The 18,593-nt window shown below is 40.8% G+C and overlaps 1 protein-coding gene across 3 annotated transcripts in view; it reads left to right on the top strand.

Annotated features, from left to right (window-relative positions):
- Positions 1-17,586, top strand: part of LOC115472368 (tetratricopeptide repeat protein 30A) — a 146,958-nt gene extending 129,372 nt beyond the window's left edge. For 2 of the 3 annotated variants that reach the window (XM_030206623.1, XM_030206615.1), the window contains 2 exons: positions 3,122-3,251; positions 17,424-17,586. In XM_030206623.1, the coding sequence (XP_030062483.1) occupies positions 3,122-3,251; positions 17,424-17,560 (267 nt within the window). In that variant the 3' untranslated portion in view covers positions 17,561-17,586. The remainder of the gene's footprint in view (positions 1-3,121; positions 3,252-17,423) is intronic. The other variant, XR_003942515.1, reaches the window with a different exon arrangement.
- The last annotated feature ends 1,007 nt before the right edge of the window (positions 17,587-18,593 follow it).

Below are 18,593 nucleotides of genomic sequence, written 5' to 3'. Positions count from 1 at the left end.
GGACTCCAGGAGTATTTTAGGGCTTATCTTGATGACATTGCTGTATAGTCAGACTTGGAATGACCACCTGATCCTTTTGAGTGGAGAACCAGACCGGATCATGGAAGCCCACCTGACTATAAAACCTAGCAACTGTCAGGGTTGCAGAAGTGCAATATTTAGGGCACAGAGTGGGAGATGGACAGCTGAAGCATGAACCAGCTAAGGTGGAAGCTATACAAGACTGGCCCACTCCCCAAACTAAAAGGCAAGTATTGGCCTTCCTTGGAACAGTGGGATATTACAGGAAGTTTGTGCCTCACTAGTTAAGCCCCTGACCAACTTGACTAAGGAGAGACTACCCCGAATCGTTACCTGGTTGCCAGAATGTGAAGTGGCCTTCCAAAAATTAAAGACGGTATTAGCTACCGATCCAGTACTAACTGCTCCTGATTACCAGCAAAGATTTGTGGTACAGACTGATGGCTCGGCATATGGCATTGGGGCTGTACTCAGTCAAGTGAATAGCAGAGGGGAGAAGCACCCCATTGTGTATCTAAGTCACAAGCTCCTTCACAGAGAGGTAGCCTATGCCACTGTTGAAAAGGAGTGTCTAGCCTTAGTGTGGGCCCTCAAGAAGTTACAACCATATCTGTATGGGCAAGAGTTTACTGGCAACACAAATCACAATCCTTTGGTCTTGCTGAAGAGGGTTTCAGAAGAGAATGGGAAACTACTCCGGCGGAGCCTGTTCCTGCAAATGTACAATTTCACCATACATCATCAGAAAGGTAGTGAACAAGGTAACGCTGATGGCCTCTCCAGAAAGGAAGAGCCAGAACCACCCCGACACTGGAGTATTGAGACCCGATCAGCTGTCTGTGGAGGCTGCAGTCCGGGGTATCTTTCTTAAGGGGGGTGGGGGGTATGAAGAAACTGTGTGTTTTAAGCCTATAAAATGTATTATATATTTTACTGTTTTAATTATGTCCTGAAGTATATTTCTCCTATTTGGCCAGCAGGCAGTGCTTCTTTGCTGTACATCTGTTATAAAGAACTGAATGTTCTTTTTCTTTAACACAAGCAGGAAGCAAGCAGCAGTATATTTTTAAATCTTGTTAACTGGGCTCTGATTGGCCTGGAGTTTGAAAAATTACCCAGTAGTGCTGGCTGTTGCTTCAGTCTTAACCCGGGAGGAAAGAGAGACAGATCTCTTTGCTGAGGCTCTGTGAACAGTTATATATCCGGATCTTCCCAGGTACTGTTTAGACAGTATATAGATGTTTAGTTAGCATTATAATTAATCCTTAATTCAGTTACCTGTTATTGTTTGCTGTTTTCACATTTTTTGTTCATTGTTCCATTGTGACAATAAACCTGTTTAGTTTGTTGACTCTGTCTGTCTGGAATGATAAAGAATTCTGGTGGTCTGTGTGTTGGGCCTTTGAGTGCTTTCTGGGAACTGTGGGACCACTGGGAGTGTGGCTGCTAGAAATCACTGTGGATAATTGGAGAGCGGGAGACTCGCCCAGAGACGGTTGGGTTGTGACCCAGTTAGTGGGAGGAGGGTGCTAGTGTAGAACACAAGTGGCAGGTGCAGGCTGACCTTAGCTGTGCTGGGGATAGACCCTCTAAGTGGTCGTGGGGTAACCCCAGGTGGGTAACCCCAGATGGGTGGCTAGGCATTTCATGACATAGTCCAAAGCAGAAGATATTATATTTTGAACTAATCAAATCAATTGTTTCCAAAGAAAAAAGTAACACAGCGGCAGTTAAATACTTTAAGCTTATAAAAAGCCCCCTTAATTTATTTACTTAGTTGAGCATTCATCATTAGGTTAGAGTCCAACAGAACTCCTAGAATACACAAAGATTGTTCCTAGCTTAAATTTCATGCTACCTGAACAGAATTTGAAAAATGGAGCGAAAACAGATGGGGGACTAAATCAAATCATCTTTGTTTGTTATGGTTTCAGTTTCAAATCAATCAAATCAAATTAGGGCTTATATACTGCAAAAATCCCCTAAACAGGGTTCAGTGTAGTTTACAGTAGTTAGATTATAAAGATGTTACAGTACACACGTCATTGACATGAGCATCATAAGAGAAGGAACATAAACATTTGTGCGAGGTTGAGATTGTTGGCTGTCAGGCCGGTGGAGAGGATTGTCACAGTATGAATTTTGGGAAAGGAAAAGTTTTTTTTTAGTTTTTTTTCTAAACCGGAGGTATGTGTTGTCTAGCCTGAATTGATAACTATGCCCTTAAGCTGGGCTGACTAACTAGCAGGTCTGCGTTAACTGGATAAAGGTATTTGATTAGCCTTAATCTCTGATATTTGCTGGCACCGACATATACACTATAAACTGGCCCCAGGAAGTTCTATGACATTCATAAGATCATACAGCAATGATAAATCTGTTTTCAAGTTTCACAGCTCTTTATTCTGGCCACTAGGGCCCACTGCTGCACCTGGTGATTACGTGCTTGCTCTATGTTTTCATGATATTTTCCTCCAACCATTCCAATGGTTACTGCTGTGAGGGGGGGGGGGGGGGGGCTATATAACATCAGATCTCAAAACTGGTTTTTCCCTCCGTTTTTCTCTTGTGTACTCCTACTGCCTGTTTGCTAATAACCTTTTCAGTTCATTAAACTTGCTGATGAAGCTTCCTTTTTTATTTCTTATATCAAAGCAGCAGCCAGAACAAAAAAAGTCTGAAAGAAGGTGACCAGTATAACTAGCTTTTAGATTGAATAGGAGGAGTGGCCTAGTGGTTAGGGTGGTGGACTTTGGTCCTGGGGAACTGAGGAACTGAGTTCAATTCCCACTTCAGGCACAGGCAGCTCCTTGTGACTCTGGGCAAGTCACTTAACCCTCCATTGCCCCAGGTACAAATAAGTACCTGTATACAATATGTAAGCCGCACTGAGCCTGCCATGAGTGGGAAAGTGCGGGGTACAAATGTAATAAAATAAAATATACGACACATGTTGCCTCAAGTTTTTGAAAACACAATATTGATTATGCAAGTGTAAATATACTAAATTTAGAAACTACTTGTGGTGTTTGTTAGCATGTGTAATATGTAGTTGTAAGTGTTTAAAATAGGATTAATAGCTAATATTTGTTGTTCACAGCTTGGAACAGATACCTGGTATTATGCCAAGCGTTGCTTCCTTTCCTTACTGGAAAACATGTCAAAGCACATGATCATGCTGCGAGATAGCGTCATCCATGAATGCATCCAGTTTTTAGAGCACTGTGAGAGTAAGTATATTTTACAGCTATGTCTGCTTTCCTCACACCACTCTTTGCCCATCTTCCTGAATGTTTAGTCGCCCATTAGGAGAATAGTGGCCTAATACTTTTCAAGATACCTGCTTTCATATAAGGGGATATTTGGCCAGCATTCAGAGTGTTTTGAAATGCCCAATAACTTACTTGGAATGGCCTAAAAAAGATATTTGATGCCCATAAATCCACTCCATTATCAGGCTTCACTCATCTTTTGCAGTCCCCAAATGATTTTTTACCCATTTAGATGTATGGATTTTATTTGCCTCCCCTCAGCTTTTATCCCAAATACATTTACTACAGCTCAAGACAAGAGTAAGTCCAACCAGTTCTGCTTTGCCTACACACTTCCCATTCCTTCCTATGAGAGGAAAAGTGTATGTGTTATATGTGTTTTGTTTGTTTGTTTGTTTTCCTCCCATGGAAAATCAAGATAGCTGGCCTTTGCCACATGATTGCCTTTTTACTTTATCAGATTTCATTGGAATGGAGTTGGGAAAAAGTCTCCCAATAGAGTTTGAAGAGTCCAATTTTGGAGTCCTTTCTTTCTGCTTTTAGAGAAAGATTAGCATGCTCATTATAGCACATTGTTGAAAGCAGCTTTGATAGTCCGTACCTACCTGATAAGCATCTCAACTCACGTAATAACCACTAGCATTGTGCAGTCCAAACATTTTATTTTTGTTTAGCATACTGTGTCATTTATGGGAGTTTTCATTTTGGGGGAAATATTGGAAATAGTGCACAATTTCTCCGAGGACAAGCAGGCTTGCAATTCTCACATGGACTCTTGAGCACCTTCCTCAGAAGTGCTCTTCACCAGCTAATTGTCAAGATACAGCAACACATGGACTCCCAGTCTGTGTAGCGATGCTGCAACTACCTCAGGACATTTGGTGAAGACCCTGGGAGCTGTTGTGAGGCCAAAAGGCAAAATATGGTATTGAAAGTGATGTGTTCCCAGTCAAAATCGGAGATACTTCCAGTGAGCTGTAAGAATCAGGATGTGAGTATATGTATAAGACAAAAGCATCGCCACACTGGGACAGACCAAAGGTCCATCTAGCCCAGCACCCTGTCTACGACAGTGGCCAATCCAGGTCACAATCACCCGACAAGATCCACGGAGCAAAGTATTTTGTACTGCTTGTCCCAGGAATAGTGGCTTTTCCCCTACGTCCATTTAATAACATTCTATGGCCTTTTCCTTCAGGAAGCCGTCCAAACCTTTCTTAAACTCTGCTAAGCTAACCGCCTTAACCACATTCTCCGGCAGTGAATTCCAGAGTCGAATTACGCGCTGAGTAAAGAAATTTTTTCTCTTATTTGTTTTAAACTTACTGCACTCCAGCTTTATCGCATGCCCCCTTGTCCTAGTATTTTTGGAAAGCGTAAACAGACGCTCCATATCTGTCTTTTCCACTACTGGATTATTTGACGTAGAGGTTTTTTCTGTTTCCTGTTCCTGATCCTCAATTGTGATAATTGCCCATGTAAGAAGAAATCTTTGGGGAAAATGAAGAACTAGGAAGATCAGCAGAGGGAGAAAGAGAGCCAAGGAGGGAATATTTTGAAGAAGATGGGAAATACTTTTACATTAAATTGTCAGAAACATGGGCAGAAGTTTTTATTCTGTTACAGAGGTTATATTCATTTCAACCCTGTCTCCAAAAATGTCTTTACCATGAGAGAAAGCCTGTTGAGAAGTCCTTTGAAATTTTTCTTTTAAGGAAGCTTTTGCTTATGTCCTTTTGTTCATGTTTAAACATTCTCATGGGATATGCATAATAAATTAATCCTGCATTAGTTATAAAAAAATTAATTCTCATAAGTCATTGTTTTAATATTTTAAATATAACATGAGGAATGAACTTGCTAAGTTTTATACCTAAAACACCCAAAATCTAAGTAGGAATACAGTAAAACTTGTGTTCTAATCATTTATTTATTTGTAGCATTTGTATCCCACATTTTCCCACCTATTTGTAGGCTCAATGTGGCTTACATTATGCCGTGATGGTGATCGCCATTTCCGGGTACAGGATTTCAAATGGTATTACATTTACATTATGATTTACATTTAGATTATGTCTTTTATTGTAAAATGATAGATATAAGCTGAGGCATTTCACTAGAAGTCATTGACCTCCATGAAGTTGTCTTTTTACATAGTAACATAGTAGGTGACGGCAGAAAAAGACCTGTACGGTCCATCCAGTCTGCCCAACAAGATAAACTCGTTTGTGCTACTTTATATGTATGATTGACCTTGATTTGTATCTACCATTTTCAGGGCACAGACCGTAGAAGTCTGCCCTGCCTCCCAACCATCAGTGCTGCCACCCAATCTCTGCTAAGCTTCTGAGGATCCATTCCTTCTGAACAGGATTCCTTTATGTTTATCCCACGCATTTTTGAATTCCGTTACCATTCTCATCTCCACCACCTCCTGCGGGAGGGCATTCCAAGTATCCACCATTCTCTCCGTGAAAAAATAGTTCCTGACATTTTTTCTTGAGTCTGCCCCACTTCAACCTCATTTCATGTCCTCTAGTTCTACTGCCTTCCCGTCTCCGGAAAAGGTTCGTTTGCGGATTAATACCTTTCAAATATTTGAACGTCTGTATTATATCACCCCTGTTTCTCCTTTCCTCCAGGGTATATGTACATGTTCAGGTCAGCAAGTCTCTCCTCATACGTTTTGTAATGCAAATCCCATACCATTTTTGTAGCTTTTCTTTGCACTGCTTCAATTCTTTTTACATCCTTAGCAAGATGCGGCCTCCAAAATTGAACAAAATACTCCTGGTGGGGCCTCATCAACAACTTGTACAGGGGCATCAATACCTCCTTTCTTCTGCTGGTCACACCTTTCTCTATACAGCCTAGCAACCTTCTGGCTGTGGCTACCGCCTTGTCACACTGTTTCGTCACCTTCAGATCCTCAGATACTATCACCCCAAGATCCCTCTCCCTGAGAAATTGTATAAATTAGTAATTGACAAGAGTATGTCACTTTAAGCCTGATTTGTTGAAGATTTTTTTTCCCTCTGTTAAGCAAAAGGTTATCAGATTTTGCACTCTGTCCTAAGGATGCACTGATGAAGAACTAAGAATCGCCCCTGTCAGTGCAGGTGACACCAAAGAAGGTGGATACACAGTATTGTATCCAAAAGGCTCCTGGATTCAAGAAGACCTAGTTGCCACAACACTCTCTCGTGGTGAAATCTGCCCTCATACGAGCAAGAAGCTCCAGGACTCATGCCTCGGCGCCTCCAGGCAGAGAGGCTTGGGCATGAAATTCATTTAAGAGGAAGACATTTCAGGCCTCAAAACTCATTGCCTGCATCCTGTTCTACCAGCTGTACATGAGCCTATACTTGCAGTCCCTGGTCCGCAGTATATTCAGTCTGGCGGACTGTCCCACATGAGCAGGCCACTGAGCTTCACCAGTTGGCCCTCAAACAGCTGGAGTGTAGAAAATATCTGGCCAAAGGGGCTTATTACATTTTTGATGCGGTGTCCAGATTCTTTGCCAAGGGTGTGGGAATGCACAGACTCTCATGGTTGTGTGTCTCTGACCTGGAACTGGCGGTTCAGGAGAGGTTAGTGGACGTCGTGTGCTGAGGGGAGAGCTTGTTTGGAGATAAAGCAGAGAAGGTCACTGACCTCATCAAGAAACACACGGATACCATCCAAACACCCTCCAGCTACACCCTCCACAACCTGGAGGTTATCAAGTGGGCCTAGGCGGTGACCCTATTACTCTGAAAGGCGTAGATTCATGCCACCATGCCGCTGTGCCCAGCAGTCCCAGGGCCAGTGTCCCTGGACCCACGAACCTCATCAGACATCCCAGCCAGTGCCCCAGTCAATGCACGGGGCAAGCTTTTCACTGGTTCCAGGAGAACATATAATTACAATAAATGGACAAATAATAATCCACAAATTGCATCAAACTATAACCAAAAGTGGATTAAAAAGATTTCCACAAAAAACATTCCCACAAAAAACATTCCATCTAGAAATCAAATCAATTATCTTATAGCAGGAAGAAAAAGACCTCAGAAGAATTTTATCAATTTTAATTAATTTTTTATCCATTTTTGTAGGGAGTTGATTTACATATGGCTGCTTTATTCCCCTACAAAATTGGATTAAAACATTACTTAAAAATTTATAAATTCTTTTGATTAAAAATGATAACCTACATATAAGTAACTTATTAGTGGCAGGAAGGAGGGTTTTTGACCTGTGATTGATTCATCACTTAAAGACAGTTATCCCAACCCGTGACTCACTGGGTAGGTAAAACTCTTTGCAACTTCTCAGGTCTTTTTCCTCCTGCAATGAGATAATTAATTTGATTTCTAGATGGAATGTTTTTGTGTGAATCATTTTTAATCCACTCCAGGAGAGCATAGCCACACTCCTGGCCTTCCAGGGGGGGGGGGGGGGGGGCTGAATTTTTACCATCACAGGTGGCCCATTGTAACCTCCAACCAGTGTGCTCTTCAAATAGTCTGTCTCAGTTATGCCCTCCATTGGCAGCAAAAACCTCCAAATTGCCCACCAAGAGCATCATCACTCAGCTCTCAGCACAAGCAGATACTTGTAAGGGAAATCTCCGCCCTTCTCCAGGTCAGGGCAGTTGAGCCCATGCCACCAGGGGAAGAAGGGAAGAGATTCTATTCCAGGTACTTCCTTGTGCCCCAAAATAACCTTCATCCCATTCTAGACCTGAACAAATTCCTGGTCAAAGAAAAGTTCAACATGATTTGCCTGGTCACCCTTCTCCCCATAATTCAGGCAAACAACTCGCTATGCTCGCTGGACCTAAAGGACGCTTACACCCACGTTTCGATACTTCCAAGTCACAGGAAGTATCTCAGATTTTGCATAGGAAAATGCCACTTCCAGTACCACGTACTGCCATTTGGCCTTCCATCAGCTCCCAGGGTATTAGTGGCGTATCTATCAGGCTGGGTGTCTGTGTTTTCCAATCTGGACAATTGGCTGGTCAAGAGCACATCGCAGGAGGGGGCATCGGATTCAGTTCACCTTATTCGGGTGTTGGAGTTAATAGGGTTTGTTATAAAATACCCAAAGTCCCACCTACTCCCAGTCCGGCGATTGTAGTACATAGGAGCCCTGCTAGATACATTGCTGGATTGGGCTTTTCTTCCACAGGCCAGAGTGGTGACCTTATCAACGCTTGCCTCGCAGGTCCATGCCAGCAAGCAGGTTACAGCTTGGCAGATGTTGAGATTGATGGGCAATATGACCTCAACAGTGCATGTCACTTCCACTGCACATGAGAGAAGCTCAGTGAAAGCTAACTTCCTAGTGGTCTCAGGCGGCTGGGAACCTAGCGGATGTCATCCAGATTTCTCCAGGTTTGACTCATGCCCTTCTCTGGTGGACAATTCAGACGAATTTGACTGTTGGACTCCCATTCCAAATCCCACCTCCTCAGAAGGTGCTCCAACCTGGGCTGGGGAGCTCATGTAGATGGGTTCCACATCCAAGGGACTTAGTCTACTCAGGAAATAGGCATTCATTTCAGTCTCCTCAAGCTGCGGGCCATTTGGAATGCTCTAAAGACTTCAGAGATCGGCTACAAAACCAAATTATTCTCATCCAACCAGGTTGCAATGTTTTATGTGAACAAGCAGGGGGGTACGGGATCCTACCCTTGTGTTAGGAGGCAGTGGGGATGTGAGTAGTGGGCCCTCCTTCACGGGATGGACTTTTGAGCCACATTAACTTTCAGGAAAGGACAACTGCCTGGCAGATAGATTGAGCAGCGTTTTGCAACCGCATGAGTGGTTTCTCAATATAGGCGTAGCCTGCAAGATCTTCAGAGAGTGTGGCACCCCCTTGGTGGATCTTTTTTGTCGTGTGATCTGCTCTAGGCGCAGATCACATTTATTTATTTATTTATACACTAGTAAAAAAAGGCCCGTTTCGTAAACAAATGAAACGGGCGCTAGCAAGGTGATTGTTTTTTTTTGTTTGTGTGTGTTTCACATTAATGAATATAAAGCATTTTAAAAAAGACAAAGAATATGGTTGTATTTAAAAATTTGTATTTGTAGTGTAACTGTTTGTTATATTTGTAACATTTTCTGTCTGAGAGAGTGTGTATATGTGTGTGGGTCGGTTACTTTTTTATAGCAACATCTTTATTTCATTTTTTTCATCTACTGCCTTTCACATTTCTTGTATTTAGTCACTTCACACCCTCTTGGTAAATGTGTTGTGTGCATGGCTAAATAATAATAATAATATATTTTTAATAATATTTTTAATATTTCAAAAATACATGGACATGCAATATGTATGTATATGCATGTATATGTGTTTGTATATGGACGTATGTACGTATGTATATCTATATGTATATATATATATATATTTTTTTTTTTCCTGACTTTCTTTGTCTTAATCACAGATCTACATTTGCACACATTAACTTAACTTAGGGATCCACCCTACAATATAATACATTAGCATGTTTTTCTATCTGTTACATCATATAGAGTCCCTGGATATGGACATATAATCATATATGTATATATATGTGCCTTTTATCTCATGTTATCTCTTTTAGACCATATAAGTTCATTTTTATTATTCCGCATTGTTTATGTATATCGTTATATATATCATGTTTTCATGTTCATGATTCCATTTTCCTTCAGATATATTTTTACTTTAGTTAATTGTACTTTTGAGATATATATTGTTTTACATTTTTTTGATGTATAATCTCCTATCATTATTTTTTAAATTTTGTTGTTTATTTTAAATTTATGTTATCAAATGCTTATTTTGGTTTGTTTATTTGTATTGATGTTTTTAAATATTTGTTGTTTTTAGACTCCTGAGGCAGGCCTTCTGGCCGAAACACAGTTTTTGTGTCGAGTCATTGAATAAAGTGGTTCCTTGGTATTTTACTTCCCGTTCTCCTGGAGTCATTGGTCCATTTCCCACTCTTTTTTTGTACTGCGTGTGTGTGTGTGCATGTGTGTGAAAGAGAGTAGGTTCAAAATGAAGAGACAGCAGTAAAATTGTACATAGCACAGCACAAACATTTGAGGCAGTTCTTGCCTTATCTCCCCTGCCGCCCCCTCCATACCCAACGATTCTTTCCTTGTCTTCCATCCCCTCCTTGTCCCGTGTGTGTGTGTGTGTGTGAGAGAGAGAGAGAGAAAGGTGCTAGGAGTCCCTGTGACAGTGGAGGGGCAGTTGCTCATTATAGCCAGTTAAGAGTGAGAGAGAGTGTGTATTTGCTTGATTTTTTCCTTCCCTCCTATGCCCTCCGTGTCCGTTGTTTGTGTGGAGAGGAGAGATCTATATGTTGCATTTGTTTGCACAATGTGAAAGCTAAGGACGTTGTCTTGACTGCATTTTTTGTTTTTCGCGGGTTTGTGTTCAATGCTACTTCTTAGCAGTCTGATTTTTGTTATTCCGATGTTGCATAGCGATTTTGTGTTCTGGTAGGGTGTTTTGTCAGGGGAAAGCACATACCGTGATGTTAAGCATGGGCCTCCAAAGTGGAATCGGCTTCCAGGGATGTTCGTCGTCTCCTTGTTGTTCTGGAAGTGCCCGGTTGTGTTCTTCCTTCTGATTGGTCCTTTTAGCGTTGCTTTTGACGTCGCATAGGAACTGTGTGATGCTGGTTTTCATTGCTCCGCGATGCGTCTTACATCACATTGCGCGTTGCTTAGTAACGGTTGCGCAATGCGATTTGTTGAGTGTGATTGCTTCGCCCTCGACATCATGACATTTGACGCGGGAGGCGGGGCAAACACTCATGGGCGAATTTAGAGTTTCACCACCATGCATGTAGAACGTTGGGACTTGTGAAGGCTTCATTAGAACGTTGGAGGTGCGTTTTATATAGAGAGATGGGGCGTGGCTAAGGGCGGGTCTGTGAGTGAGGGTGAGTGGTGGGGCATGGTTGAGGGCGAGTGTATCAGTGAGGGTCAGTGGTCCTGAGTGAGCTTCAGGTGCTGAGTGAGCTTCGGAACGTTGGAGGTGGGAATTATTTATATAGATGACAGACGAGCATCAGATGCCTTTCTCCTGCATTTAGGGAAGGGTCTCCTGTATGCATATCCTCCAATACCTCTTATAGAGAAGACTTTACTGAAACTCAGGCAGGATCAGGGAACTATGATCCTTATCACGCCTTACTGGCTGAGACAGGTATGGTGCCTTCTTTTTCTGGAGTTATCCTCCGAAGATCCATGGAGATAGGACTGTTTTTGGACTCTCATCACGCAGAATGGGGGTGGGGGGGGGGGGCCTTCTGCATCCCAACCTCAAATCCCTAGTTCCATGGCTTGGATGTTGAGATGGTAGAATTTGAAACCATGGGCTTGCTGAAGGGTGTCTCCCACATCTTCTTGGCTTCTAGAAAAGACTCCACTAGTTGGTGTTATTATTTTAAGTGGAGGAGATTTGCTGTCTGGTGTGAGGGCGAGGCCTTAGATCCCCTCACTTGTCCTACACAAAAGCTGCCTGAATACCACCTCTACCTCTCTGAGTCTAGTTTGAAAGCCAACTCTGTAAGGGTTCATGTCAGTGTGATTAGTGCTCACCATGTGGAAGGTAAGCCCATCTCTGTACAGCCCTGTCCTGTTTGTCTGTCCTAATTAGATTGTAAGCTCTGTCGAGCAGGGACTGTCTCTTCATGTTCAAGTGTACAGCGCTGCGTATGTCTAGTAGCGCTATAGAAATGATAAGTAGTAGCAGTAGTATTTGTTCGCTTCATGAGAGGTTTGTTTTTGACAAACCCCCTGTCAAACCTCCAACTATGTCATTGGGTCTCAATGTTGTCCTCATACAGCTGATGAAGGCTCTTTTTGAGCCACTTAATTCCTGTCATCTGACATATTTGTCCTGGAAAGTTGTGTTTCTGGTGGCCGTCACTTCAGCTCGCAGTCAGTGAGCTTCAAGCCCTAGTAGCTGATCCACCTTACACTAAATTTTACAATAGAATAGTTCTCCACATGCACCTTAAAGTTCCTTCCTAAGGCAGTGTTGGAGTTCCATCTTAATCAGTCGGTCGTTCTATCAACATTTTCCCCAAACCACATGCCCATCCTAACAAAAGGGTACTTCATACCTTGAACTGTAAGCGAGCCTTAGCCTTCTATCTGGAGTGGACTAAAACCCATGGACAGTCCACCCAGCTTTTTGTTTCTTTTGACTTGAGGAGGATGGGGTAGCCATCAGCAAATGCACAATTTCCAGTTGGCTAGCAAATTGCATCTTCTTTACTTATGCCCAGGCTGGGCTGACTCTTGAGGGTCATGTCGAGGCTCACACTATCATAGCTATGGCTGCATCAGTAGCCCATTTAAGATCAGCCTCCATAGAGGAAATTTGCAAGGCTGTGATGTGGTTCACACAGTCACATTTCATAACTGCGTTGAGCAGTGACATTCGGTTCAGTCAGACAGCCCTGCAGGTGCAGAATTTGTTCGATGTCTAGAATCCAGCTCCACCCTCCTAGGCCCAGTTTTGTTCTTTTCCAGGCTGTACCTCCACAGCTAGTACACAAATTATTTCAGGTTGATTGAGTACAGGCCTTGACATTTCAAGTCCCTATTGTCCTAGCATCATATTTTTCGGTGAGCCTGGTAGCTAGGGATTCCCACATGTGAGAATACATCGGCCTGCTTGTCCTTGGAGAAAACAGAGTTACTCACCTGTAGCAGGTATTCTTTGAGGACAGCAGGCTAAATATTCTCACATACCCTCCCACCTCCCCTCGGAGCTGCATTATTGAGCTTTTTACAGTGACTGGGGGACCCTAGCTTGTGCATCAGGTGGGAAGGCACCAGCGCATGTGCGGTGGGACACTGCTAGAAATTTCTTCAACTTGCTAGTCAGCATTCACACCAAGCTTCGTCAGATGATGTCACCACATGTGAGAATACTTGGCCTGCTGTCCTCGGAGAACACCTGCTACAAGTCAGTAACCTTGCTTTCTTCTGTGAGTAATAAATCCAAATTTAAAAAAGGTTTGGGGAAAAACATTGCAGTACATTTCAGAGAAATCAAAATATAGGTGAGCTATAGAGTATTTTGTGAGTTGAGAGGGTATGATTATGAGTCTATAAGAAATTCAAAATATTTAGACGATTTTTGAGTATATTGAGATTAAGTTACCTTCTACATAGATTCGGTTGTTAGGGAAAAGTTATGCTATGTGGTTTAAGACATTTTATGAAATCTTTCTTCTGCTGGCAGATAATGTTTTCAAAATGACATAATATACAGGTGGTAAAAGACAGACAGCCAGCATTTCTAAAGTAGCAAGAAGGGAAAATCAAAGAGTTCATGTCCAGACTGTCAGAGTTATGTAAGACATAGTATAGCATAAATGCATTTTTAATTTTCTTTCCTAGACAGCATTTTTGGATTCAGCTGTACAATTAGAATACTGGCTAAACTGGGAAGTACTTCAAGGGTTCCAGATGAAAAAGACATTGAAAATTGTATCCATTGTTTGTAGTTTAATATTTTAAAACTGTACATGCCAAGTAGTTATACATACTGTTTCTGTTAAATTTACATTTAAAAGCAGTCATTATAAATGCATGCAAGCTACTTTCCTTTAATTGACTCACCAGAGCACCCATAATTGGAGCCAGGCCTGACAAGAATGGCATAAAAAAAGTGCAGTTGTACTCATATCCCAAACACAGGTGGCACCAACATTATAAAAGAAATTACAAAATGGTGAAAAGTAATTACAAGGAATGTTGATAAATAATGTTACCCAGAGAGCGCCAGAAATTGGTTTAAAGGTTTACTAAAATGTATTTATTTACAAAGGCTTGATATATCATCAAATGCCAAAGAAACGGCTTCAGAGCTGTGTACAGTAATAAAAGGTACAAGGGGAAAACCAGAGTTCAGCGGGGAGTGAAGTAAGCAGGGGTGAAGAGGTGAGTTTTCAAAGCACATTTAAATACAAGGTAGGAAGGTTCTGAGCAAAGAAGAGAGGGTAGTGCATTCCAAAGTTTTGTGGCAATATAGCTAATGGCAGAGGCTCAAGTTGATTCTAGACGGATAACAGGGAGGAGGGAGTTGTAGTAATCCAATGTTGGTAGAGACAGGAGAGATAATCTGGGGCAGTGGGGAAATGTGATTTGAACACCAGTACTAGAATTTTAAACTGGACCCGCGCTGACAGAGGTAATCAATGTTCTTGAGAGAGCAAGGGTGTGATATGGTCAAAAGGCTTGGCACAGTGAAGAAGGTGAACTGCAGTAGATTATACTAACTGAAGTCTTTTAAAGGATTGAAATAGAAGCTTGACATAAAGTGAATTACAGTAGTCAAGGTGAGTAATTACTAGGGACAACAGAAGAGAACGAATTGCTGCAAGAGGAAAAAGAAAGCAGGCAACACTTATGCGATAGGGAGCAAAAAATGAAGCTTTGATCACTGTATTAATCTGGTGTCTCAAGGTGAGTTGACTGTCAAAAACTACCCCAAGAAGTTTTACAGTTTTATGGAATACGAGAGGATGTTGGTCAAGAACCAGGAGTGAAGGAGTGGGAGAGCAGGGGGTTGGGAAAATGAATGGCTTGGCATTTTTGTGAGTTAAGGAGACGATTTTCACGAAGCCAAGTGATACTTTAGAGAGGCAGAGATTGAGTTCAATCAGATCAGAATGGGAAGGGCGAAAGCAGTATAAAATTTGAATATCATCAGCACAACAGAAAGGCAGTGGTTAGACTGGATAAGAGTAAGAAGTGCTGCAAGGAAGATATTCAAGAGTGTGGGGGTGAGGATGGATCCTTGAGGAACACTGGATGTAACAGACAAGGTAAATATGAACAAAGAGAATACTTTTGGATTATGATAACAGAGAATTCAATATTTAAGCTAGAAAAATTAAAAGAAGTATTACTGCAACTGCTTAATTTTATTTTTATTTAGTCTGGCAATTTCTTCTCTTCCTGATTTGTGTAGGATTCCAGCTCAATTAGAAGTGGGGTTGGGATCCAGCACCATGTGCTTTCATTTATGGCTACTCAAGGATTTTTCTCCATATCTTAGATTTTCTCCAAAGTCATTTATCCCAGTCATTCATTGCAGTGACAGTCCTCAACCATAGGCAATGATCCAAGGCTTCCTTTGAATCCTCCAAAAATACAAATAGTGGATCAATAATTCTTCAAATCTACTCCAGCATGTATAATATGTTATAACGTGATTATGCAATCACACAGTTATTATGACATCTCATCAGTGTTCTACTACATTACTTTTTAGTTTTTGTTTTTTCTTTAAAGTTTATTAAAAAAAAAAAAAGAGGAAAAATACCTCAGTTGACTGTCTTACCTGACTCAAAAAAGCAGGCAAACCTGCAGTCAGGTAGAAATTTATGATTTGTAAACAGCTCACAGTTCTGTATCATTGATCTCAAAAAACCTCTGTAATTTTTTTATTCAAAATAAACCCAAATATTCTTCTTAAATCCTTTCAACAGGAATAAATATAAACTGTGTGTGTAGAAAATCACTTAGCTTAAAAGCAGGAACGGTCCCAGTGGGGACCTGTTTCACCACATAGGCTTCCTCAGGGGAATGAGCTCACTGCCAGCTATTCAGGCTGCAAAAAAAACAAATTATTTTCAAAGAAACTGGAAACAACAAAAACGGCATACACAGGATATTCTTTGCAGCACAAAATTATGCAAGTTGGATCTAGGTAAACTTACATTGTATCCATCTGCCATTACCTTATGGCAGACTACAGCACATTCAAACTGAAATAGCGCTCTGAATCCGCAGGTTTAAAAAGACATTGGCACATGTTTTTAGCGCGCACTAATGATTGGCGTGCGCTATGGGCCCTACTGCAGATAACTCAAGCTAAGTTGTAGTAAACAACCCCCATAATCTTCAAAAAAATAGAAAAACAAAACAATGTGTATGAACACAACCAAATCAAATGGCAATAATAAACGGAGCAAAATCGGCTCACAATAAAGATTTTTATAAAATATATGATGTACCAAAACTGCTCTAAATAAAATAGAAATATATGTGCTAAAAAGCGAGACATAAAACACAGAGGGCCTTCAATGCCACTGTTATAAAAATTGCAGGTGGGGCTGCCTAACATTGGAGCAATACAGACACCCACCAGACCAGCAGTTTTCTAATTGAGCCGTTGTTCAAAGCTCATAAATCTGATGAAACATTGGATCATGAATGCTCCTTGAGGTTTCTCATTGGTGAACTGCCTGCCCCTTACAAGGATCCATTTGCACCACCTAGAGAACAACATACAGAACCTTTACTGATTCCTTGTGGAGCAAGTACTTTTCTGTTTTGGTGCAGTCTCTATATTTCTTTTTCAGCTCCAGTAGTACCTCCTGTCATGGAGCACTTATTTCTCTGAAACTTTAGAGGAATGACTATTAAGGTCCTGTAAATTACACACTTGAAATTTACTGGAACCTTAAGAGGTTTGGGTTATTTCAATAGGTCAGTTCTGAGTAGTTTGCAAAACACAATAAATAATGATGTTTTCCACACACTGAGACAACTAGAGTATAAACAAGACTAAGAACGCAAGAGAAAATGCTACAGAAATTGCAAAAGAATAAATGGTCAAAGCCACACAGAAGATACCCAAGCAATAGAAAGTTCTTCTGTTTTTTTTTTTTTTTTTTGAAAAGCAGACATTCATGTTTATAATTGATTTTGACTTTCCCTTTTATTATTTAAAACTTAACAATGGAATTTTAAGTTATCAATTGCAAGCTAAATGAAATCCTAATTACTTTTGTTGCAACAGAAGCTAAACCATGGAATAGACTAGTCCCTTCAGTCTCCTGCAGGACATATGACCAAGATTCATGTAGTTGAACCAAAATCTGGACACTAATATCTAATATTGCTACCCCAGTTAAAAAGTAGTTTATTAAACTGTTTTGTGTGTGTGTGTGTGTGTGTATATATCTGTGATAAGGTATTACTACTACGAAGGCTTTTCACAAATGTCTCTTTTATAGCTGTACACATATGTTGATACTGTTATAGAAGATGACTAAAATAGCTTTTACTTTAAGAAACGCTTTTAATGTTAAGATTTTCTTCCTTTCAGTTTATGGTAAAAATATACCAGCAGTTATTGAGCAGCCACTTGAAGAGGAGAAGCTGCACATTGGAAAGAATACAGTTACATATGAAGCCAGGCAAATAAAAGCACTGATATATGAAATTATTGGATGGAATGTGTAAACCAGATACATGTACTTAAATATTTATGATCTACTGTTGTTTTAATTATAGTTAAAATATTTTAATAAAAACAATTTGCTATAGAACATTTTTGAAATGTGAGTCTTTGTGCAGTTTCTTATTAACCGTGTTTTGCTAATGTGATAGTGCTCGTTGGGGAGAGCCCACAGGTCAGTCTGTCTTTATGTATGTACATACATGCAAACAAACCTACATGTATGGATAAAGGCAGTAGACAAAAGGAGGCACTGGAAATTGAAGTGACTGGTTAGGTGGTGTTGTGCATCCATGTTATCTGCAGTGCAGTTGACACGTGACAAGCATTATCTTGTGTGCTAACTGTATGGAAAGATGCTCGCCATTCCCTCAACAATTAACATTGAGGCTTTGCAATTATTTAATGCACACATTTACACATGGACTGAAGAAGGTGGTAAATGTGTGTATGTTCTTTATGTATGTACTCTTGTATTTTATAATACATATCTACTTCGCAGTTCTGTCCTACTTTTCACATAGATACTCTGGTATTAAATAAAAATAAAACAAAACATAGAAAAGAAAATAAGATGATACCTTTTCTATTGGATTGACTTAATACATTTTTTTATTAGCTTTTGAAGGTAACCCTTCTTGAGATCAGAAATGAGCAAATGTTAATATATATCAGAATAATTACAGGGCCGGTCTTAGCAATTGCGGGGCCCTGTGCAGACCAGTTTGGTGGGGCCCCACTGGCTTCTTGCCTAGCCACACCCCTTGACCAACTGTAACCTACCCCCCCCCCCCCCCCCTCTGATGATGACAATTTTTCTTTATTTACTTTTATTATTTAAGATCTATGGTCATGCATGCAAAACACAGACAGAGCCTCATTAATTATGAAAAGGAACCACAGATCAGTCATAGAGATATGAAGGTAAAAGATTGTAAACCTCAGGTCTAACTTGCATATACAGCAATACTAGAGAAACAGAAACTGAAATGCAAGATATCAGAGATAACTGATTTTCCAAAGCTGACATGTTTTCTA

This window comes from Microcaecilia unicolor, chromosome 1, assembly GCF_901765095.1.
Source record: "Microcaecilia unicolor chromosome 1, aMicUni1.1, whole genome shotgun sequence".
Lineage (NCBI taxonomy): Eukaryota > Metazoa > Chordata > Amphibia > Gymnophiona > Siphonopidae > Microcaecilia > Microcaecilia unicolor.
Note: the sequence above shows the minus strand (reverse complement) of the source record. Positions and strands in the feature narration are given on the sequence as shown.